Raw genomic sequence first — 24,806 nt, forward strand, 5'->3', positions numbered from 1 at the left:
AAAAAAAAAAAAAGTGGGGGCGTGGATCAGAAAACCAGTCAGTATCTGGTGTGACCACCATTTGCCTCATAGAGTGTGACACATCTCCTTCGCATAGAGTTGATCAGGCTGTTGATTGTGGCCTGTGGAATGTTGTCCCACTCCTCTTCAATGGCACACTTCTCCAGCGTGCCAGTGGCCATCAAAGGTGAACATTTGCCCACTGAAGTCGGTTACGACGCCGAACTGCAGTCAGATAAAGACCCTGGTGAAGACGACGAGCACTCAGATGAGCTTCCCTGAGATGGTTTCTGGCAGTTTGTGCAGAAATTCTTCGGTTGTGCAAACTCACATTTTCATCAGCTGTCTGGGTGGCTGGTCTCAGACGATCCCGCAGGTGAAGAAGCCAGATGTGGAGGTCCTGGGCTGACGTGATTACACGTGGTCTGCAGTTGTGAGGCTGGTTGGACGTACTGCCAAATTCTCTAAAACAACGTTGGAGGCGGCTTATGGTAGAGAAATGAACATTCAATTCTCTAGCAACAGCTCTGCTGGACATTCCTGCAGTCAGCATGCCAATTGCACACTCCATCAAAATGTGAGACATCTGTGGCATTGTGTTGTGTGACAAAACTGCACATTTTAGAGTGGCCTTTTATTGTCCCCAGCACAAGGTGCACCTGTGTAATGATCACGCTTCTTGATATGCCACAGCTGTCAGGTGGATGGATTATCTTGGCAAAGGAGAAATGCTCACTAACAGGGATGTAAACAAATTTGTGCACAAAATTTGAGTGAAATAAGCTTTTTGTACGTATGGAAAATTTCTGGAATCTTTTATTTCAGCTCACAAAACATGAGACCAACGCTTTACATGTTGCGTTTATATTTTTGTTCAGTGTACAAGATGATGATAACCTTCCTAATGCACTGGTCTTTAGCTTAGAAGAATGACAGAATCTAGTAGAGAAGTGGCTCAGGCTGGTAGGATAAAGTAGAGCCCAGCAGAGCTCTACAGGCAAGGTTCAAGGTGCCAGCACTTCTCTACTCTGGTCCCGTCTGTGTCTCATGCCTACTGCCTGCACCTGGACCCTGTTAACCCTTTACATTCTTGCCTTTATAGGAAGAGGAAGAGTCCGATACCGAGCCCCCTGAAGCATATGACGGAAAGGTATTTTAATTTGGGGACAAGCTGGCTTGGGAATACTTTGTTATCATAATAGTGGCTGTGTATGTGCTGAGGTCTGCTTGTTATTACTGATAAGTTTCTTACCAATCATTACCTTTCTAATGTAGGGATTTAACGATTTGTAGTGTATCAATTAATCGCAATACTTTCTTCAGGTGATGTGTCATAAGAGGTAGGAATTGTTTGTATTGTGATCAAAGACCAAAAGCACAACAAGCCTATTTGTAGTACATCAAATAGTTCTTGAATGGAGATTTATTGTATTTTATAGTTGGTATAAATACACATTCTTATTTTTTGTCTAACAAAATAGTCCATTAAATGAATATTTGATCTTATTATGCTTAATAAAAGTAGCCAGTTTAGAAACATCACATGTATTGTGACCTGCATATTGCAATACGAATCTTATCGTGACATGTCTGTTTCTTGTAATCTCTATACAATCATAGCTCAACCCAACAAGATTGAGGAATTATGTTGTTCCTTAAAAGGTGGAATTCTATTTAATATGTGCCTTAAATCAAAAGGCAGTTGCATAGTAAGAAACTCTGCTGCAGAGTACAAAGTCCTAGCTATATAAAGTCATAACTAATACTAAATAATGAGAAATAAATGACATGTCGTGTATGACATTTTAGTTTTTGCTGTGTATCAGAAATACAGCTACATGCACAGGGCAATCTAAGTCAAAAAGAAGGTTAATAAAGGAATGTACAAAAAGATAATTACTTTTGTCTGTAAACGACACGTTAGCCTTGACTGACTGTGTAAATCCACTGACTCAACAAAAAACAATGCATCTGGTTCACACAGCATGCTTTTGTTTGTTCCGACAACATTTTTGAAGGATCTTTCTGGTGGACCATTGACAGTTTGGACATTTAAAGATTTATAATACAAAATGTACAGGTGGTATTTTAAAGACCGTTCTACCTGTAAGAAATCTTTTAATCATGTGAAATGTGTATTTGTAAATATAGAGGGCTGATTTGCCCGGAGTTTGTTTGTTGAGTTTCTGTGTTTCATGCAGAGCAGCAGATCAATAGATGTGGTAATGTAGACTACATCTGTGAGAACAAGTAGCCTGAATGGAATAGTTCAGGCCCCACATAGGATTTGTAAGTGGAACACAAGTGTTGTACTGTGCAAACAGTTTGATGCATCATTTTATACAACACTCCACAAGGTGGTGCAGTTACTCCATGTTGCCAGATCTGTTTTTGGCCTATTTGCCAGTATCTACCAGTTTCTTTATTTTCTGCAAATATATCTATTAGTTCAGAGCTTACATTTTAATACAGTGCATTTTACACTGCTGCCTGTTGGGGGAGCTCTTTGCTCTGCTTGTCCTCAGGATGGTGAACATTCCATTCTTCTGAATTTAACTTGCTCCCCTTGCTCATAAAGTAACATCTGCAAACGCAATACTTATTCACTAATTCACTTCCTAACCAAGCCCCTGCTGGTTGGCTGTGTAGTTTAGTGGTTGTGTTGCTGGTTAGAGCTGGGAGGCAAAATTAACCTTTTGTTTGGTTTCTTTAGCTTTGGTTGCATTTTAATCTGAAGGGTTTGATGCAGGGGGTTACCAGAAGACTGGGATGTCTCATTGTTTAAAACAGGCAATAGCAGGCAAGCTATAAGATGTTAGACACATATAAACTAAAATAGAAGGGACTCATGGTCCTCTGAGTGGGCTGTTAGAATGGGAACGACGATTATGAAGCTCCTCGATACACACAGCACACCAATCAGCCAGTGCTGTGTGCTGGGGGCCTCAAATTCAAAAGATCATACTTGGATAAGTCTCCACCCCCCCTGAGTTAATACTTGGTGGAAGCACCTTTGGCAGCAATTGCAGCTGGGAGTCTGTTGGGATAGGTCTCTACCAACTTTGCACCCCTACATTTGGCAATATTTGACCATTCTTCTTTACAAAACTGTTCAAGCTCTGTCAAGTTCCTTGGAGAGCGCTGATGGACAGCAATCTAGCCATGCCACAAATTTTAAATTGGATTTAGGTCGAGGCTCTTTTTCCTCAAGGACTTCTCTTTGCTTTGCTCCATTCATTTTCTCTTCTATTCTGACAAGGGCCCCAGTCCCTGCCAATGAGAAACATCCCCATAACATGATGCTGCCACCACCATGCTTCGCTGTAGGGATGGTGTTCTTTGGGTGATGCGCTGTGTTGGGTTTGTGCCAAACGTAACGCTTTGCATTTAGGCCAAAAAGTTCAAGTGCATGCCGGCAAGGGAACAGTACATCTCCAGAAAATGGTAGCGGGATCGGGTTGCCTCACTGTATGGAAAATGGGAGCAGAGTTGGAGGGAGTGCGCCGCCCGAGGCAGAATGACAAGATTAGTCCAGGCCGAGTAGAGGAATCAGAGGGAGCACGGCACGCCGCCGCTGCAAAACTGAGTTTGACTTCTCACTGCAGACAATTTTACAATTGTTCTTAATTCGGCATCATTCACTGAAATTAGTGTATTTAGTGTGTTCTGTCTGGACATGTGCTATTGTACTACTTTTGGAGGTTTACAAGAATACAATTTAGTGAAATATTGACCTTTTCTTCATGTTGATGTTTAATGCAACTGTTCCTTTTTCTAAAGAATTCTCTAAATATATATACTAGATTATTATTTTTTGGGATATCATAATTTTCTGTTCAGCTTGTATCATCATCTTGTATAGCTGCTTTTTACTATTTTTATATATTTGCCCTAAGAATACAGTGGCTAATACTGTAACCCCTTGATGTAATGAATTTTCCTAGAGGAAAGCTAAATGGTAGGATGTTAAAGTTGTAATGGAATAACAGGAAGATGGCAAGTCAAGATTTTGAAGTGAAATATTGAAGCTATAAAGGCTTTTTTATTGTTGTTGGAAGTGTGATCCAGTCCTGCAGAGAGAGTTTCCTGCATGTGTCCAGTTGAGCTCAATTGATCCGCAGAGCAATGGATTTTAAGAACACCTTTGCTGCTGCGAGGGTCTTTAAAAAGTATCCATAATGTTCCAAAGTTGTGAAAATCAACATCTTTAACAGTGCTTTAGAGTTGTTTCACTGTCTTTTAATTAATTCGGTTTGCTGCTATTTTAGATCAGTTGTAGGTGTTAACCCATGTCAGCATATGTGAATAAAACAGCATTGCTGTATTCTAAGTCTATTGGTCAAGTAATAGCCATACCGTATAGTCTTGCAGACAGGCACATGCACTTTCTACTTTAGAATACATTACAATAAATCTATCAGAAATCCATTAATGTGGTATTCATCAATTTCAAAATGCTGATGTATAGTAATACAGAGATAGTAATAACCATGTCTTCTACAGTATTTTAACTTCTCTCCGCTTTGGGAGGCGCATGGGAATATATATGAAATCCAACTGAATACCTGTAGCCACCACCTGTAGGCTGTATTTCAAATCTATTGGCCAGTGAAGGTTATCTGTAGACCAGGCAGTAGTGTGTTTGTTGTTATTAAATAGAGAAGTGTGTTTAGAGAAACTGAAGGGGGTACCCCAGAAAACCAAAGCTTTTTTTTGAAAGTAACATATGCTGACAGCATGTGTATCTGAGTGTACAGCTGTGCTTGCATAAATTAAAGATGTTTCGAACAGTTGTATCTGTAAATGAGACTGATTGATTGCATTGCTTGTGTTAGAGGTTAGATGATGTGAAGCGTACTCCAGCCTTGGTGGTGGACAGTGTATGCTGGTCTACAGCTGAACACTTTCTCAAGAGCTTCTTTTAACTTTCCCAAATCGGGCCAGGTCATGCAGAATTAAAATTATGTTTTTGCCCTTTTCAAAAAGCTAAAACTCCCTTCGAACAAAATACCATCTTGTAAGGTACACCATTATTTTGCCATTGCCCAGATTCTGCATTTTGATTTTAATAGATTGACCTTTCAACTTGTTATGAACATTCTTGCAGAGTATGCAAGCATCCGTGGGTGTCAGAACGGATGCTGTGTTTCTCTAGAACTTTTTAAAATATATTGCACAAACAGCAAAGTGGTATAAAACTTGGAGTTCACAAATAGAGCACCAGTCATGATCAAATACATGATTTGTCAATGTTTGAAGTGGTGACTAGTCAACTATTTAATGTTGTCAAGTTAGTAGTCATTCTACATCTAATGTACATGGGCTGTATTGTAATTCTGTTTGCTTGTAAACCGTTATGGATTTGCCCTATTAAATGTTATTAATTAACCAAACCAACTGGTTTTATGATTTGGGGAAATTGTAGTTTTTAAAACGCACCGTAAGTTAGCTTTTGGGGCTGTATTCCTCTGAATAGTATAAATCCTCCTTAAAATAAACCAGCTTATTTCTGTATCATATAATAAACTGAAAACAATTATCCTGATAGGTACTGATGGGGTCTAAAAGTTATTTCTTGGAAATATGTAATTGATACAAACTAAAGCTGCAGCTGTTGGGTGGATCCTGTTTGTTCTCTTCACTCTGATTGTTCATACCTACAGTCACCTAATCGCGATTTACTGTACTTGCCTTTAGCACTTACCCACTGAATCACCAAGGTTTGTGGTCTTGGAATGATCGGGAGAAAAAGCAGACAATGATTGAATCTGGCTAGGATCATCAAACATGACGTTCTCTATCTTATTGTCTTCTGTCTAAACCACACATCTCACTGCTAAGACCATTATAGTACAGGCAGTTTTTCTATAGCCCTTTTTACGAATAGAAACCACAAGACACTGAATAGACTGAAAAACATGATATGCTTGTGAATAACCTGGGAGCTCCAGCTCATGTTCTTGTATACAGTAACAGACTTCCTTATTCCTTTTGGAGGGGAGTTCCAAAGTTTAGGCTTGTAAGTGAAAGCGTCATTAAGTTCATTAAGTATTAGTAGTAGCGCAGGATATAGAGCAGTTTACTATTTTTGAATTCTCTAATTCTCTCTCTCTCTCTCTCTCTCTCTCTCTCTCTCTCTCTCTCTCTCTCTCTCTCTCTCTCTCTATATATATATATATATATATATATATATAATATATATATATATATATATATATATAATATATATATATATATATATATATATATATATATATATATATATATATATATATATATACCGGACGGTACGTTGTAAGATGTATCTCCCCAATACATGTCTTTACAGTTTACCAGGGTTGTAGTTAACTTGTGCATCTGTATTTTTTAAACTTACCTCCAAGATCAAAACTGGACCCCATTTGGCCAGATGGAGAAGTATTACGTTTTACTCGCGCCACTTTTACAGCCTTTTTTTAAAACTATAGTTATGATGATATCTCTTGTCAAAGGCACAAAAGGTTGAACATTTTTTTGTTTCTCATCATGCCAACATTCTTCTTTTGCTCTTGATGCATGCCTGTTCCAGTTTTTTCTTAATTTTTGTCCATAACCTTGAAATGCTCTGTAGTGAGAAGCACTCCTAGTCAAAGTGTTTATTCAGTTTCTTTTAGTATTTCTATGAAGTGAACGGGAAGGTCCCCACTACTATAGACTTTCATTGTTAACTGCAGCACAAGAATTGAACATAAAGCCTGGCAGGATATAGAAGTTTTACTGCACTCTGTAAAACAAATCCGCAGCAAAACAGCACTTGTGAGAATTTCATTCTAACGAGATAGGAACATGTTTCTGGATATTCTTCCTTCTCCACACATGCAAGCTAAAGCCTGCAGAGTAATATATGAGCTTGTATGTGGAGCAGGCATTCCTGTAATCTGCAAGTAGCAGGGTCTGAGAAGGACAGGCCTGTGGGCAGGCAGGGTTCCATGTAAATAATCTGTCATTACTCTGAAGTGCCTGGTTTATGCAAAAAGTGGCTGATCCAGGTTAATAAAACTGTCAAGCTTTGGTGCAGAGGTGCTGCTGAACATTGCAGGCATTATTCCCTAATTAAATATGGTTCATGGTGAACAGTCATTAAAATCCTTCTGTTTAAATCACTACTCCAGTTTCTTTCACACATCAACATGGATTTGTCAACACACTGAATTACATTTGGGTGGAGTTTTGACCTTCCTGGTTGTTTTGTGTATATTTTCAGATGTTTTATTAATTCTTATGCTCACTGAATGTTTTTCTCAAGATCTGGATAACCTTCATTTCATTTTTGTTTTGTTTTAGTATCCAAAACCCACTAGCTCCTAAGTTGTCACAGGTCTGGTAGTAGCCTTTTAAATACAGATAAACAAAGATGTGACATCATTTGACTTCAGCTTGAACAAACCAATGTTATGGAAATGACAGAATCTGATTTACCAAAACCACTCAATAGATAAAATGGGACACAAGATCATACTAAACCTTTTAGTGAGCATGTCTGCTAGAATGTCAAATGATTCATTTAACTCTTGTTATATAATGCACACTCTCCAATAAATTATTTAAACAAACCTAGTGTATGGACTGGACTCCACTCAATAGGATGTCTTAGTCATATACAAACAACTCCACCCAAGGAAGTCGGTGTGGTGTCAGAACTCGGGCTTAGTTGTCAAGGGATCAGTCTCAGCACAATTGCTAGTGGGTGTTGTATTTAAAAAATAAAGAAACATTTTATGACAGTTTTGACAGACCTCTTCTTGCAATGTTAGGTGAGATCTTTCAAACAGTAAAGTTTCCAATTTCAGTGTAGGTCATGTTTTACGAAATTATTAGTACTTGACTGTGTTTTGTGGCTGATAATACAGTGTATATTTCAATAGACTGGTTTCACATACCTTGATTAGTGTTAATCTTGGATTTCCTTACCCAAGTTAACATTAGGTAGTCCAAGACTAGTGCTAATCGGGCTGCCTGCATGAAAATCATGTTCATTGCAGTGCATCATTATTTGTCTCTTAATTGTTCCACTGGTAATAATGTCTGCTTGCTCATTTCAGATATCCCCCACATTTTCAATAGGGTTAAATCTGATGAGACATAGGATCTCAAGCATGCACTATGACTGTAATACATTCAAGATTATAAAATTGTTCCTGGTAAATCCCTTTAGAAGCAGTACATGTTTGTAGTATAGCACAACTGTAGAGCCCTTGGTGATTAATCTGTACCAGGCAAAATGTTCTTCTGAACTGAGCCAGAAAAAAAAAAACGCACAGTGCAAGTTATTTTAATAAACCCAAAGGCCGTGTATTTATGAGCTTCCTGCACTTATACTGTGCAACACAAATCGATTTTTAACTCTTCTGGGGTGTGCCTGTTAAAGGTATAGGGAAACACGCATTTAAAAAAAAAATATTTGAAACTTAATGAACAATTGGGATGGATGAGGGTTATTTTATTTTAATCATTTGGTTTGTGCTACAGTAACTTTATTCAGAAATACTGTAAACTTCAAGGTTACATGTTTTGTACAGTCTGGTTGCAGAAAACTGCATATGAATGTCTTTACAGACATATACACTGGTAGTCCAAGTGCTGGGAGAGTCTTTGAAAAAAACACTAGAATAGATGTATAACATATAGGCCTACTTGTAGACATTGCTTGTAACAGCTAAATAATTATATTGTGTGCATGGTTCATGCTGTACACTAACAGCCACTTTTTGCCTTACTGAGACAACAGAATTTACAGGAACTGGACTGACAATTATATTATTTCAGATTAAGTAGAAGCACAAAACTATGGAAGAATGTAGTGAATTATATGTTGTTGACTGCAGGGAAACTGCATCTTTTAAGCTGTCCTTTAATACCTATTTTCTAATTGTCCAGTTTCCAACACACTATCCATTGCTGTGCAATGTATTTGACTTGTTGAAGAACAATGGGTTCTCTGATTTAGGATCCCATATTGAGAGCCATTGTATCTGTGCGGACATGCCTTCACAGCCTTGGCAGTACATAAGAACATAAGAAAGTTTACAAACGAGAGAACGCCATTCGGCCCATCTTGCTCGTTTGGTTGTTAGTAGCTTATTGATCCCAAAATCTCATCAAGCAGCTTCCTGAAGGATCCCAGGGTGTCAGCTTCAACAACATTACTGGGGAGTTGATTCCAGACCCTCACAATTTTCTGTGTAAAAAAGTGCCTCCTATTTTCTGTTCTGAATGCCCCTTTGTCTAAACTCCATTTGTGACCCCTGGTCCTTGTTTCTTTTTTCAGGCTGAAAAAGTCCCTTGGGTCGACACTGTCAATACCTTTTAGAATTTTGAATGCTTGAATTAGTTTGCCACGTAGTCTTTTTTGTTCAAGACTGAACAGATTCAATTCATTTCAATTCATGTCATTCATATGACATGCCTTTTAAGCCCGGAATAATTCTGGTCGCTCTTCTTTGCACTCTTTCTAGAGCAGCAATATCTTTTTTATAGCGAGGTGACCAGAACTGCACACAATATTCAAGATGGGGTCTTACTAGTGCATTGTACAGTTTTAACATTACTTCCCTTGCAGCCAGCCCTGTCTCCACTGCACACCCCTGTGGATTTTCTCAGGCTTTTCAAATGTAGCGTCAGAGTGGGTCATAATATTATTCTATGTGTGAAAGTAACAATTGAAATATACAGAGGGGAATTTTAAGCCATTGTTTGTGTCTGTTTGGTTTCTGGTCACAAACTCCCCCATTGACAAAGAACGCTTTTAAAGAGAGTCATAAACTAACTGCTGAACAAATGGCTTATCTTCACGATCGCTGAATGACTCAATTTTTGCGCCGCAAGACAGAGTTCTGGGTACTTTGACATATAGGACAGGAAACAGTCCATCTCATAAATCCAGCAGACGGGGTGGAATAGCGGACCAATGGAGAACAAGGGGTTGCATCGGAATGAGAACAACCAATGAGAAACACTCCATGTGGACTCAGGCACTGCCCAAAATAACCAAACTATCCAATCACAAGGGTAAAGAGAACATTACCAAAGTATGAGCGCTACACTCAAACAGGGCTCCGGACTCGAAATCCGAGGTTCTCAATACGCAAACAAGTCTATGAACTGTGACAAGATGAAGATCCAGCTGGCAACCAACTGGAAAAGAGTTACCATTTCTGGGCACTCTAGTATGTGATAACTATTCTAGTGTTTGCCTTGGTCTGGGAGTCCACTGCGTAAGACATCTATCCTAAAAGTACTTCTAATGAAAACTCTAATTTAGTCCCGATTTGATCACCAGAGAAAGAGTTGGATGAACATTTTGAAGCGGAATATCCCAGACCTAACCGGACAAAGAGTGCGTATATTGGTGGAGGAATTGGTGTTTCAGTGGAATACCTAAATAGTTAATGATTCTTGTTCTTTCGTACGCTGAAGAGGAGACGAAATACGAGGAAGGCAGACCCCGGAACCTGGACCTGTCCTTGCCAGCAGAAGAGCCTTCGAGCACCTGTATTGTCAAAGACAGCTGGAGGAGGCAGCGAACGTCCGTTAAGTATTCAATGAGTCCTGTTTTAATCCTCTTATGAACTTGAGAATAAGCAGACCTTTAAGTAGAATTTAATTTTTTGTTTTAAGTGGAATGTAAGAAAAGTATTGTTCCTTTCAATTCATGCATTGAATTATTTAACACTATAGTATTTGTTTGTACTCGCATAGTGGGAATTGTCTTCTGAACTAAAACTATATATATGAGACTGATTTAACAATGTATTGATTATCAATTATTACCAAAAGTTAATTTTCTGTTACTAACGATACCCCTGTTAAGACTAACCTTAGTCTTAAATAGCTGTCAGGCATGCAGTTGTAACCTTAAGGGAATCTCCCATAAATTGCGTTGGATCGCTAATTAACCAGCGGGAGTGGGGTGTCGTTTTGTTTTGTTTCCTTTTCTGTACTGTTTAGTTTAGTTAATTTTTCCTTTCTGTATTAATTTAGTTTAGTTAGTTGTTGCACCTTTTAATTTTTCCTTTATTTAGTTTTATTTCTAATAAAACTGTATTATATTATTTCTAATAAAACTGTGTATTTACTAGAAACTTTGTCTAGTCTGATTATTTTTCGATCAAGGTGGGTTCTACATGACCTGAATTCAAATAAGGTATTTTATTACAATTTTAAACTAGTCCAAATAAAAATATAAAGGCACCTCCAAAATTGGTGGCACCCTTCATAAAGATGAGCAGAAAAGGCTGTATAAAATACACAGGTAATGAGCTATATTTTATACTCAAAAACATGGGAAAACTATATTATTTTATACTAATACAATTGCTCAGAGAAAACGTTTATTTTTAACAATATTTTTTTTTTTCAAAGATAGATGTCAAAATTATTGGCACCCCTAAAGATTCTTATTAATAAAATCAAACAAAATTATAATCTGCATTAACATTCTACTTTAAGTACATCTCAGTCTTAAGGATCTGTATTGTGGCCTTCCATGGCTTTCTGTTTCACTGGGGTATAAAAATGAGGTAATCCATTTGTCATCCATCACCATGGGGAAAGGTAAAGAACTCACAAATGAAAAGAGACAAATGGTTGTTGACCTTCATAAATCAGGCAGTGGGTACAAAAAAATAGCTAAAAACCTAAATATACCACACCACTATTAGGGCAGTAATTAAGTTCAAAACCAGTGGAACAGTGGTATAACTGCCTGGAGGACGCAAGTGCATCTTGCCCCCACACACAGTGAGGAAGATGGTTCAGGAGGCAAAGAAGAATCCAAGGGCCACAGTTGGAGAATTACAGAACTTGGTTGCATCTTGGGGTCACCAAGTCTCCAAATCTACAATTAGATGCCACCTTCATGCCAATAGCCTATTTTGAAGGGTTGCCAGAAAAATGCCTTTTATTGAGAGCAACCAACAAATGTAAGCTCCTGGAGTTTGCTAAATGGCATTGGCGTTTGGATTGGAACCGGGTCAGATGAGACTGAAATAGAGCTCTTTGGCCACACACATAAGTGGTTGGTTTGGTGTCCAAAGAAGGATGCGTATACAGAAAAGAACCTTATACCTACTGTAAAATGTGGTGGTGGGTCTTTGTTATGGGGTTGTTTTGCTTCCACTGGTCCTGGGACCCTTGTTAAGGTCAACGGCATCATGAACTCTACCAAGTACCAGGACATTTTAGCCAAAAACCTGGTTACCTCTGCCAGGAGACTGAAAGTTGGCCGCAAGTGGATCTTCCAGCAAGACAATGCCCCCAAGCACACATCAAAATCCACAAAGAAATGGTTAATTGACCACAAAATCAATATTTTGCAATGGCCATCTCAGTCTCTGGACTCGAATCCCATTGAAAACCTGTGGTTTGAATTGAAGAGGGCAGTCCATAAGCGCAGACTGAAGGATGTGAAGGATCTGGAAAAATTCTGTATGGGGGAATGGTCTAAGATCCCTTCCAATGTGTTCTCATAAAAAAAAAAAAAAAATTATAGAAAAAGGCTCAGTGCCGTTATCCTTGCAAGGGGAGGGTGCACAAAGTACTGAAAACAAGGGTGCCAATAATTGTGACACTTAATTTTTTTGGAAATAAATTTATGATTTGAGAAATGTGTAATTTTGGTTGATTCCCTTGAATCATTAGTGAAGTACAATATATTCCACATGTTGGAATATTACAATATAGCTCATTACCTGTGTTTGTTTTCTACAACCTGTTTTGCTCATCTTTATCGAGGGTGCCAATAATTTTGGAGGTGCCTGTAACTTGCACACTACACAGGTCATGCCAACCTTCCTGCAAAAACTGAATCCAAATTGAACATGAGACTGACATTTTCATACAATAAAAAGGCGGAAGCTACATTTTTGGGAGCTTGTCGTGCAGTTTGCTGTATTTAAATTGTTCACATTATCATCCCTTAAGTTTAATATAGTAACGCAAGTCAAAAGTTTCCTTTCACCCCTCCTATTTATTTAATTTTTGTTTCCATTGATTTTAAAATGCTGCCAGACATCTGATCTCAGTCGCCATTGAAAACCATGAGCATTGTGTTCACTGTATTCCGCTTAATTGTCAAATGTGTAATTGGGTTTACAGGCCTAATAAGGGAATGGGGTTTCTTCTATGGTATAAAATCATCAGGTGGAGAAGTATTTGATCTTGTTTCCTGAATGAAGGTCCATCTCCCCCTATAAAGATCGCTGTGTTTAGGTGTCTGTTCTTGGTAGCCAGTTAATCTCTGTAGGGCCAGTGAGTCATAAAGGCTGTTTTCTTATAGCACAGTATGAACTGAGCCCTGCCTGGATCTCTTTCCGCTAACACTCAGTGCTTGGCACTGCTTTAAACAGTCTGCCTTGGAGCTGTTGCACTTTCTCACCTTGGGGAAGCTCCATATTGTTGGAGTCTACAGGATGTTTTGAATGTATTTATAAAGGTACTGAAGCAAATTCACGGGATGTCCTTTAACTCTTTGGAGGACAGGATAACTCACCAGGGTAGGTGGAAATTAGAGAGCTCTTAATATCTGACAAGATCACAAACCAAGTGTGTAAGGCTCTGGGTATGGGGATATAGGCTACAGGTGTTGGGTCTGGGAAACAGTAAAGAATACCAGTTGGGGGTGTTAGAGTCTGGATTTAGATGCACTTGGAAACCTGTGAGCTCTCAATCAGCCTGCCAACACCATGACTAATCATAGTGGGTGCAATTTTGCTTCACCTTTTGATAAGCACTAAATTCATGAATCAATAAATGAGATGTACTGGTTGGCCCTAGTGGAGTCAATAAACAATTATGTGGTTTATCTTTCTAGCTCTATGGGAGCAGCAATTTATTTTCCCTCTAAGTATAAATCTGCAATGAGTAACTCAGTGATGCAGAATGTTGTGCCATGGTGTTGAAACAGGACAATTTTTTTTTTTTTTTTACTATGCAAACATTTAGCTTGTTCACACTGCAAGGCATCTACAGTAATGCACCCTTGGACCTCAATTTCTATTCTTCAGGGCTAGAGAGTGGAAGATTAAAACCAGTTTCTGTGTTTTTAAATTGATTTAGTCATTTCTTTGTTTGCATGTCTTTTGAACATTTGTATTTATTTTGGAGGTGAGTAAATATAGCACTTGCACCAAGTTGTGCCTTCAGGACAGTGCAAAACATGTATGAATGCAAGACATAAACTAAATAATAATAATAAACTTTAAGAAAAAAAATAGTCAATATTTATTTGTTTCTGTAATAGTCATTTTAAGATTAAGAATGTGTTTTGACTGAGCAGGTTCCTTGAAGTCTAAAAATAGATAAGCAACTGAAATGCTTGACTTGAAACAGTCTAGTTTGTTTACTTGTATACATGCTGTAAATACCTATTTACATTGTGATTTGATAGGCGTACAAGGTCAGTTACTTAAAAGCTTTTTATTGACTGGAAGTGAAGGCTGCGATATATATACAGTCCCCATTCATTCAGCTTTTTACAGGAGAGTTTCTCCCTTTCAGTCAAAATAAATTCCATTTGGGATAATTGTACATTCCAGCAGCTTTTATAATAATTCAAAACAATTCCAGCTAGGGCTCTTTGTCAATTTTCATTAAACACAGATAACCAGAATTAAAAGCAAATGCGTAGCCATAAGGATTTATAACTAATTTCTCACCATGTCTCCCACTGCCAGAAAAGTCCCTGGTGGGTGTTAAATAAGGGGAAGGTAGCACATTCCTGGGGTGGTTGTTGTTTTAAGCCCTGTATTCACCCTAATTTATCCGTATTGCTCCTTCATTCCAATACTGTGTCACAGGGCTTGGTTTCATGTTAGGGAATATAAATGGAGAACGTCAGTCATTCCACACTTTTAATGCAAAATGCAGAGAGATGCAGAGAATTTGGATGTTCATCAGGTTTATTGGGTAGTCCTGGTCGGTTATGTGTTGAAATATATACTAAGAAAACATAAGAAGATGTACAAATGAGGGCAGACTATTCCACCCGTCTAAGCTCATCCGACTCCTAGTAGCTGATTATGTAACCCGTTCCGTACCATTATCACTCTGTGTGAAGAAGTATCTGCTTCCACTTAATCTCCAACTGTGTCCTCCGGTACTGATTTCTGTAATCATGGCTGCAGACATGGTGATACTGCTACTGGTACAGAACGGGATAGTTCAGAGGCTTTAATCCCTTCCCTCATTTGCACCTGCTTTTGGTGGGGGACCCCTCAGCCTTCAATAAGCAAGAGTAGTTCATTCAACCACTTCCTGTTATAAGTGACAGGGACTGTTTGTGCCATACTGCACTATTAATGAAGACGTTTGTTCGTTACAGTCTGCGGTAAGCTGGCCCGTATGTTCTCAGGCTGGTTAGGGTTTGTGTTTGCACTGTGACATTGCTGTTGACTCAGTTGCAGTTTTAGTAAGTGCAAGTCTGTCAGCCTGGCACGCCTACTCCAAACAACATTTAATCTCTTAGATCTTGGCACTGGTTGCTAGGAGATGCAGAGTGAATAGACACTCTGTTCCATAGGGCAGCTGTAAACACCAGAGCGGGGAACCTCGTCAGGGTCACCTTTTAATTGAACAGCTTGTCAGGCATGTCTTTTGTATTGTAGAGGCAGGGTGGGTGGAGCCACTAAATATAGTCACCGTTTCTTGTGCTAAGGGGTTTAGTCTTTGGGTTGAATTTCTGCTCGCAATAGATTTTACAGACCAGAATTGTTAATTGGTTAGTTATTAAAAACTGTTTCCAGCCCTCACTGCAGTTAAGCAAATGGGGATTTAAACAACCTCACATCCATTCATTTTAACATGGTTAAATGATTACTGAAGTTGGATCTCATTTGTGAGGTGGTTTTGTTTTTTTTGCCTGAATTGAGAATATATCTTTCATTCATTGTGTTGTAAACATGAGTAAAACAAAACTGTTCCACAAACACCTTCAAAATGAGAAGAATAGAACAACAGGAAGACTCATTTACAGAACATTTTTGTTATTGGAAATTACTGGCAGCAATGAATTGATCAGTGTGGCATTTCAAACATTTACTGTAGGTCCACACACACACACACACACACTTATATTATATATATATATATATATATATATATATATATATATATATATATATATATATATATATATATATATAGTAGGAATAAAATTGTCATATGTTAAACCGATGTGCTTTATCAACAAATGCCAATTTTGGCTTTTGCACCTTATTTTAACATTGAGAAACAAGATCAAAAAGCCCTTTTGTCTTTCTCAATTATTTTGAATACACATTAATTTAATTATATTTTTTGACATGTTACTTTTAAAGTTTAATTTGATATGTGAACCACATATATACAGTAGTGTTTATGATTAAGTCTTTTTACTCACCTACCCTCCAGCTATTTAAAGTCATCATTAAGTGAAATATTTAATTATTCATTTCTCGTCAACCTTAACCCTTGCTATCTTTTTATTATTTTTTTTTTTTTTTTACCTTCACCTGGATCCTTTACATAGATCATATATTTTACAATTGTGTGGGGCACTTTTATCATTTAAATCAGATTAAAAGCAAAATTTTAATACATTGATTTCTCAATGCCCAATGTATTTATAAAGTAAGGGGGATGCCCAGTGTGCATCAAAGATCTGCTGAATCCACCTGAATTTCTGTCACCCAGACTTGGACCACTGCACCAGACTACAGGTTGTCCACAGCTACACATCACTCTGCATCCCTGCTACCTTGTGTGCTTTGCTTATGTGGGGCAGCAGAATATCATAGCGGTGTCTGGATGCCTTGGAATCCCCTCATACTAAACTGTAATGCCTCCCATCCCCTCACTACACATCTTAATCCCTGTTCACTCTGCTTTCTTCCAGGAGATACCTGAAGGAGAGAAGAAGGACCCAAACGAGCTTGTTGGTAAGTTCTGATTGGATGAACCTGTTTGCGTCTTCTACCCCCAGAGTTTGCAGAGTGCTTCATTCAATCTAACTAGTGTTAGTGGGGATGTAGTGGAGCTGTCCGGTCAAAAAAAAAAAAAAGGTATTGGGTTAAATTCCCTGTGCAAAGTGGATATAGTGGAGGTGGTCATACATATGTGTGACTCATTTAAAACACGATCACATATATCTGGAGAACGACTAATCCAGTTGTCGTAGAACTTAGTAGTAACATTATTTAGCATAAGTATCAAATGCTGGGGATATATGGGAGTGACTGTCTGTCCGTACATGTGTGTGTCACTCTTGCATTTGTGAATATATCTGGATAACCGCTTATCCAATTGTCATGAAATGTGGTAGTAATATATCAGCTAACGTCATTAACAATGTTGGATTGTAGGGATATACGGGGTGTATGTCTGTCTGTTCATTCATCTGTCTATATATGTCAGACTTGCATTAATCTGGAGAATTGCTGATTGTGATTTAAACATTTCATTGCCAAGTCTTGTTCTATACAATTCTCCAATACTGTTGATGCATTTCGTGGTTATCCTTTTTTGTTTTAACATATTGATAGATATCATTTGGAGCCGGGTGGCGTGGGGGGGGAGCATACTTGTTTAACTATCTTTCAAGACTACAGATAGATATCTATCTTCAGCATAGGCACTGTTTTAATGCCAGTCAAATCTCCCTTTCCAAAAAGCTTCTGTCTTGGGTAATAACATGGCTATGACAGATTGAATAAAAAGTACATTTACACCACATTCTTTCATTGGCTGCCTACCTGCATTCATCAAAGCAGTGCCCAATCTGATTAGACAAGGCCAAGAATTGTGTAGCAGCATGAGCATTTTTAATTTTGGAATTTCCAGTGAATTAAAAGTAGAGAATTTGAATTGCTTGATTTTGTTAGTTAATGCTCAAACTGTGGAATACAGTCCCTGTTTCAGCAGAACTTGTGCTTCTTTTTGACACTCAATTTAATTTGGAGCATCCTGCACAAATAGTAAAGTTCTACCTCAAATCCTTTTCATAATCGAGAAATGTGTTGTATAAACAGTACATTGTTTTTAGAACGTGGATTAAAGAGTGTACATGAAGTTGAAATTCACTCGATTGCCATACACATTTTAGTCCTAGCTGAAGTTTATACTTTTTTTTTTATTGTATTAGTCCATTGAGCTTGAACAGGTTCAACATATAATACAAAAAAAAAACTTTACAAAAAATAGGAGAAAAGGTTTAATGAAGGTTCATACAAATCCTCATGTTATTGGTTATGAAAGGCACCTCAACTCTTGATATGCTGATTCACCAAACCAATTGCTTACACAACACACTCCAACACCAAGGATCTAATTTGAAAGTTTTACTGCTGGAATTTTGGCACTAAATAAAGGCTGTAGTTTAGAATTGTGAGCCCACACTAAAAGCAGTTTAAATTGCTGTTGCAAACTCCTCCTCCTGCTTTTTGTGATCTTGGGTCTGTGTGTATGTAAGACTGCAGTACCAGCTGGGAACCAGAGCTGTGGGAGGGAGAGTGTTTCAGAGCAAATCTGCACTGCTGGAAAGAACATCCTGCTTGAGAACACACAAAATAGGCTTGATCCTGCTGCCATACTGATTCCGAATCAGCATGCACTATCAATTTAAAAATAAATAAATAAACCTTCACCCCCTACTTGAAACCTCCCTGTTGCGCTGTCATCATTGAAACTAATGGAAACACTACTGCTGCTACCTGCTGTCTACAGTACCAGGAGTTCATGAATGGTCCCTGCAAACCCCTCTGTATCAGGGAAGCAAACAAACCATGTAACTGAGCAAGTCTAGTCTAGTGTGGTTTTAGGGAGGTGTCCCACTATGATTACATGAACTTGGAAGTTTATTACTGCTGAATAATTCATTCATTCATTCATTCTTGCCATTCTTCTTGTTTCTGAAGCACAGTGAGCTGTGGTTAGGACCAACGCCCTTACACTGCACAGTGTGTTGCAGTGATGTTTGTTGGTAGTATTTTGGTCCACAACCTTTTAACCCCTAATATTTATACAATGGACCATGTTTTCAAAGTGTATTTTCTTTAAAAAATTAGAAGTTAATTAAAGGCAGAAGGAAACAATTTGAAGATATGGCTCTTCATATCTTGTTGAGATGCTGACTTTAAACTCATTGTACGAAATGCAACTGTATCCTTTAATTTGAACTGTGTCCTAAACCAACAGTAGGTACTGTGCCTGATCTGGGAATGTGCCATTATTTGTCGACGACAACACATTAACTGAGATATACTTGGAACCTGTGATATAATCGCAGTTGATGGTCCCATTTATATTCTGTGCTGAAGTTAATCTGATGTAACGCTCTCAAGACAGTTTCTTTACATCCATTAGCCCATGGTTGGATTTAAATTTAATATGGACAGTCTGGATGCATACGGGCTAAAGGGTCCGGTGGCTTAAATGGTAGAAGAACCTAGAGAGTGGCATCATGGTCTTAAAGTCCTGGAATCCACCTACAAGCCTACACCTACCTAACCCTTAATGGCTAACCATCCTAACACTTAGCAGCCCATTTATTCAGCACTTGTCAGATGCATCAGGTCCATTTTATTTTCACATGCACTGTTTATTTTACACGTTCTGTTTAATTTTTTTGAGTAAAACAGGTTTAAAAGGCACTTAATCACAAAAGGACACTTACTTAGTACAACCTCTCCAGCCAAGCCCTACCCCTTGTTCGTTGTATTTTTCACATACTGATAAATCCTTTCCTGATCACTCGTTTTATCACCAAACTCCTCAATAATGTGATCCAAGTCATTATTTTGTTACTGTAACATCAAAAAAAGCTCTGCAAATGTCCATGATGTTCTTTGAGCACTGGATGCAGAAGCAGCTATCTCCTTTGTTTTATGTCTGTTGTCTATGTGGTGCATGGGGCTATGCTATACGCCCCTTTTTTCTTTTTTTTGACCTGTGCCTTACGTCTTTTTGATGATGTCGGACAGGGACAGGAAAGGGATAATTGTAATCTCGGACCTGGTCCGACATAGGACCGCAAAGAGTTAATAAGTGGTGGAAAGAACGTCAGAGACGAAAGTCACAGGAGTTGAGTAAATATTGCATTGTGTAACCACTAGGGAGTAGCCAGAATAAATGAGTACAAATGCTAATACGACATACAGCTCTGCTAAATATCAATGCAAAAAAAAAAAAATAGTATTGTAGTCTAAATTAAAGCTTTTAGTTTTGTGGAAAGCAGCTATTACTCAAACTGAAAATGACTTTTTTTTTCTTCATTGACAGTAGATCTCTAATCTCAAACCCATTTTGTTAATTAAGATTTATTTTCCAGCCTTTCAGGGGCTGTCTGTATTTTTTCAATCTAGAGTTCACACTCCAGCTCCAGTTGTCACTTTTAAACGCTAACACAGTTTTTGGAGGTGGCATTACTCCATTGCTGTTACCTACATAAAAGATCAACTTCAAATATTAATGAAATTAAACTATTTAATTAGCTATCGGAGGATAGCATGTGTTGAAGGAGTTAAAAGGTCCATAGTGTAAAAAGACCTGCACAAATAAAGGAAGTGGAAGTTAATTGGTGGCTAATGTTCACAAAATGTTTTCTTGATTAATCTTATCTTAAGTGCAGGGTGCCAGTACCTTTGTGTGCAACTGTACCTTGTGCGGCACACACTTGAACACGTTTATTTCTTGGATAGTGATCAGGGTTACCAGGTTCAGAATTATCTCGAAGAGAGGGTGAGTCACGTCAGAGTGAGATACAGCAGTGGGTTTCCTGGGTGACGAGCCTGTGGAGTCGGCATGTTCACCTGCACAGGGCAGGGCAGTGTTACCTGCAGGGAGGGGCAGGCAGGCAGGGCATTCTGCTCCCCAGGATATTAGTAATGTTTATCTAAGCAGCTGCTCCACCGCAAGAGAAATATAATGTTGCACAATCGGACTGCCTCAGGAGGAGTGCTGCGCTTGAGAGGAATCGCATGCATATTCTGACTGGAGAGAGAAAGAAACAAAAGTACTTTTGTTTTTTTAGCACAAACATAATAGCCAAAACCGCAAGTTTTTTTTTTGTGTTTTTTTTTTTAAAGATTTTTCTTCTGAGCATAATTTTAGTTTTTTTTCAAAATAGGGAGGGGAAAAAACCTAAGATGAGCAAATATTCACCTCTTAACTGCAGGAAAAAATGCTACACTAACAACAACAGACTAAACTGCTATTACAAGATATTACAAGTTCCATTGCAGTGACCTGAAATTAGTGTACTAGCTATGGTTACAGAGCACTGAGGTCAGCACTAAGGATAGTACTGATTGCAGGTAGATATTCAAGATGCTGTCAGTAGCAGTGACTGCCTTCTGTCCCTTATTGTACAGTGCTATATAAAATGAATGGTGATGTAGAGGTTTGTATAAAGTTTGTCCACTTGTGCAGTGCTAATTTGGAACGCCTATGGCTATCATCCACAAATGCATATTTTCTTTCAATAAGAAAGGATTTAGTGAAATTATTTCTTTATTTTGTAATGACAATTTACAAATGAAACTTTTGTTAAGTCATTATTTTGACAATTCAGGATGCTTAATTTTCTGCTTACTACCATGTTTCCAAACGTTTAGTGTGAGCTGGAAATGGACTAAATTTTTGTTAGTATAAGTATTCCATGTGTTAATGTAACATTATAGCAAGTTTCATTTGACTTTATGAAGCAACATTTGTTAATTCTATTTGTTGAAGCTAAAGTAATGAATGCATATGTTCACTGGATTTCAACCAACAAGCCTCTTTTCAAAGCATTGCGATCACATTATTGTCTCGGCATGAATCCAGGCCCCAGTACCATTCAAGTAATACTTTACCAACTGGTTTCACAGACCCTGATTCAACACTAATCTTGGGCTCTACAGGCGAGGCAGTCAACGATGAGCAAGCTCTGTGAAACTGTATTGAATATATTATAAAAAGAACTATAGAAATACAAGCAAGCGGAAGTTGGTTCAGACCACACTACACCCACACTGGCTAATCCCAGGTTTCTTAACCATTGAGGCTTTTTTTTTTTTTTTTTTTAGCAGAGCTATTTGCTGTCCTTTTTCCACCAAGCCCTGCAGTAATCACTCACAGAATATAAACCCTCTTGTCATTGCAGCTTTTACAGGTAGCAAAGGTCGACCACCTTAAATCAAGAATGTGTAAAAGCTCCAATGTTGGTTTTTTTTTTTTCTAAACATTCCCTGGTGCTGTACTTTGTACTTTCTGTGTAGTCAGAGTCATTAAGTGAATTAATTGAAATCCCATACTCTACTTGTAATTCTAGACTTAGTGTGTACATTCATTTTAAAGGATAAAGAAAATTAAATTCAGTCTTGAGCTGCATTTATCAGTACAAAATAAATCCCCAAAGCATGAACATGTGTACTAAAGGGGCAGTTCCATTTTAATATTTTCATAGCAGTAAATATTTTCCTGCATGGAATGCTGGCCCCTCTCCATCTCTGCTCAGAAAGGGAAGAAAGGACACAGAGAAAACAATTGAGTTGCACAAAGAAGTCTTGGGAGATTCAATGACAGACAAAAATGTGAGGCCTGCAATCACGAAAGGGCTTGCTCTCTCTGCCCTTGACAAGCTCTGGCATTCAGTCTTTGCAGCAGGATTGCAGGCCATCGCATTGGATTAGTCATAACGTGTTACAGTAATCGCTACTTGCACAAGAGACTAAGCCTTTAGTTTACTTGCCACTATATTAAAATGAAGGCTAGTTGAATCCTATTGAGGATTGTATTGTTATGTGTGGTTTTGGTTAAAGTAACTTGAGTGGCTTATGTGTGTGTTAGTTACTGTGTTTCTTAACTAGTGTTGGAATACTATCCACATTTTTTAACTTGGTAGCTTAAAGTTATTGCAGCCAACAAAATAATGTCATAAATCTTACCTGTTTTACACTTCTTTTGGCTACATGGGTCTCAAATGTGCACATTTTTGAAAGAAATGCATGTTATAGCACACCTATATTTTCATTCAGAAACATGATTTCTTACTGGTTCTGGTTCTTACCACTGTGAAAGGCGCCATATAAAATAAAGATTGAACATGGCAAGGTAACCCATTTCATACCCACACCGCTGTATGTAAAGAATTGTCTCTTACCCAATGTCTCTTAAGTTCCAACTATGTCCTCTGGTCTTAGTTTCTGTGTTGCTCTTAAGTATTGGTTAGAGTTAACTGTTAACAATCCTGTCCCCCGCAAGTTCTTTTTGGTTTTATGCTAGACAGTCAGTTCTTTCAACCCATCTTCGTAGTTCATTTCTTTAAACTCTGGGATTAGTGTGGTTGCTCTTTGTTGGACTCTTGGCCTTTTTGGTATTGTGGTGACAGTAAAACAGCTTTGTGGAATTGCATATGGACGTGTCTTTGTATTGGATAATCATGATCACTGTAACATGACATTTCACCTTATCTTGTATATATATTTTGTTTATGAATGTGCTTCCTATGTTTTATGTAATAGAAGAAGTGAAAAACATGTATTTACGAACAAGAGGCCATTCAGCCCATCTAAGCTCATGTGGTTTTTAGCTTTTTGGATTCCCTGGGTGTAATAGTATTAATAGTTGCAACAGTACCGTGCTAGAATGTATGTCTGTTTTTGTAATGTTGAACCAATCCGTGTGCTTTGCAGCTCAGTTCTCGGAACGGGTGCGGAACATGTCTCCAGATGAGATCCGAATCCCCCCCGAGCCCCCAGGACGCTGTTCTAACAACCTGCAGGTACCCCCAAAACTATCTCCCTGTAAAACCAAAACACATTCACTGACAACAAACAAGTAAGTGCAGTCCTGTGTGTAGTAAGATTAGAGTGTAATGAACAAACTGATATGGAGCTACTTATTCCCACGACAAGGCATGACTGATAGCAGCATGTGCATTAGTGTCTGCTTTCTTTTGTGTGTGTGTCTAAGACTGACTGGGGCAGGCAGGTACTGCTGTTTAGGCGGGAGATACACATTGTTTTTCTTTGCAACTCAAATTGACCACGTGTCACTAATTGGCTGTGCGAGTTGTCAACAATTGATTGGCAATCGAGTTTCTAGAGTAGACCACTGCTCTACTTTTCAACAATTAATTGTTGTACGTACAGCTGTGTGCGTTCAGCTAGTGATATTGCATTGGGTGCAAACAACTCTTTTATTTCCTTAACTTCTCTGCCATGCACATTCATTTATTTTATTGGTCTCAAATGTGCAGTTTTGAAAGAAGTACATGTTTTAGCAGTATTTGTTTTCATTTTAAAACATGGCAGCTGGTACACTAGGTAAAAGAAACTTGTTTGCAAGCTATGCTTTTAGACTGTCCTGCACTTCCTGCACTTATACAGCAGTTGTGGAGTCCTGTTCATATTGGAGCCAGAATCCTGCTCTCACAATCAAACTCCTCTCTGTTTGCTCCTGTTGCCCCCCGATAAAATTGAAGGCAGAAGTGGTACTAATTATGTAGTTAACTTATAATTTTAAAAGTGAGGTGCAATTACATAAAAACAAGTCATTGTTAAGTACAGCTAAACTTGCTATACATGTCCTGAAAGTTTCATTCATATTTGTTACTTATAAAGTGGGGGGAAAAAGGCAAATTTGTGGTTAGACCTCTTTCAAAAACCTTCAAGACCTCTCCCCGGAAGAGTGCGTGACGTCACACCAGGACATTCGCTGATGTAAACAAGTGCAGTAGATGGAGGACAGAAGTGAAAGCAATGTTACCTGTTCGTATGTTTTAGCATCTTGCATCAAATAGATCAGAAATGTTG

At 38.3% G+C, this 24,806-nt stretch overlaps 1 protein-coding gene across 2 annotated transcripts in view; it reads left to right on the top strand.

Annotated features, from left to right (window-relative positions):
- The window catches only part of LOC121296516 (SAP30-binding protein-like), a 41,691-nt gene that overhangs the window by 9,147 nt on the left and 7,738 nt on the right, over window positions 1-24,806 (top strand). For both annotated transcript variants that reach the window (XM_041222168.1, XM_041222169.1), the window contains exons 3-5: window positions 1,103-1,150; window positions 16,910-16,952; window positions 23,685-23,773. In XM_041222168.1, coding sequence (XP_041078102.1) covers window positions 1,103-1,150; window positions 16,910-16,952; window positions 23,685-23,773 — 180 coding nt within the window. The remainder of the gene's footprint in view (window positions 1-1,102; window positions 1,151-16,909; window positions 16,953-23,684; window positions 23,774-24,806) is intronic.

The sequence above is a fragment of the Polyodon spathula genome, chromosome 21, assembly GCF_017654505.1.
Source record: "Polyodon spathula isolate WHYD16114869_AA chromosome 21, ASM1765450v1, whole genome shotgun sequence".
NCBI lineage: Eukaryota > Metazoa > Chordata > Actinopteri > Acipenseriformes > Polyodontidae > Polyodon > Polyodon spathula.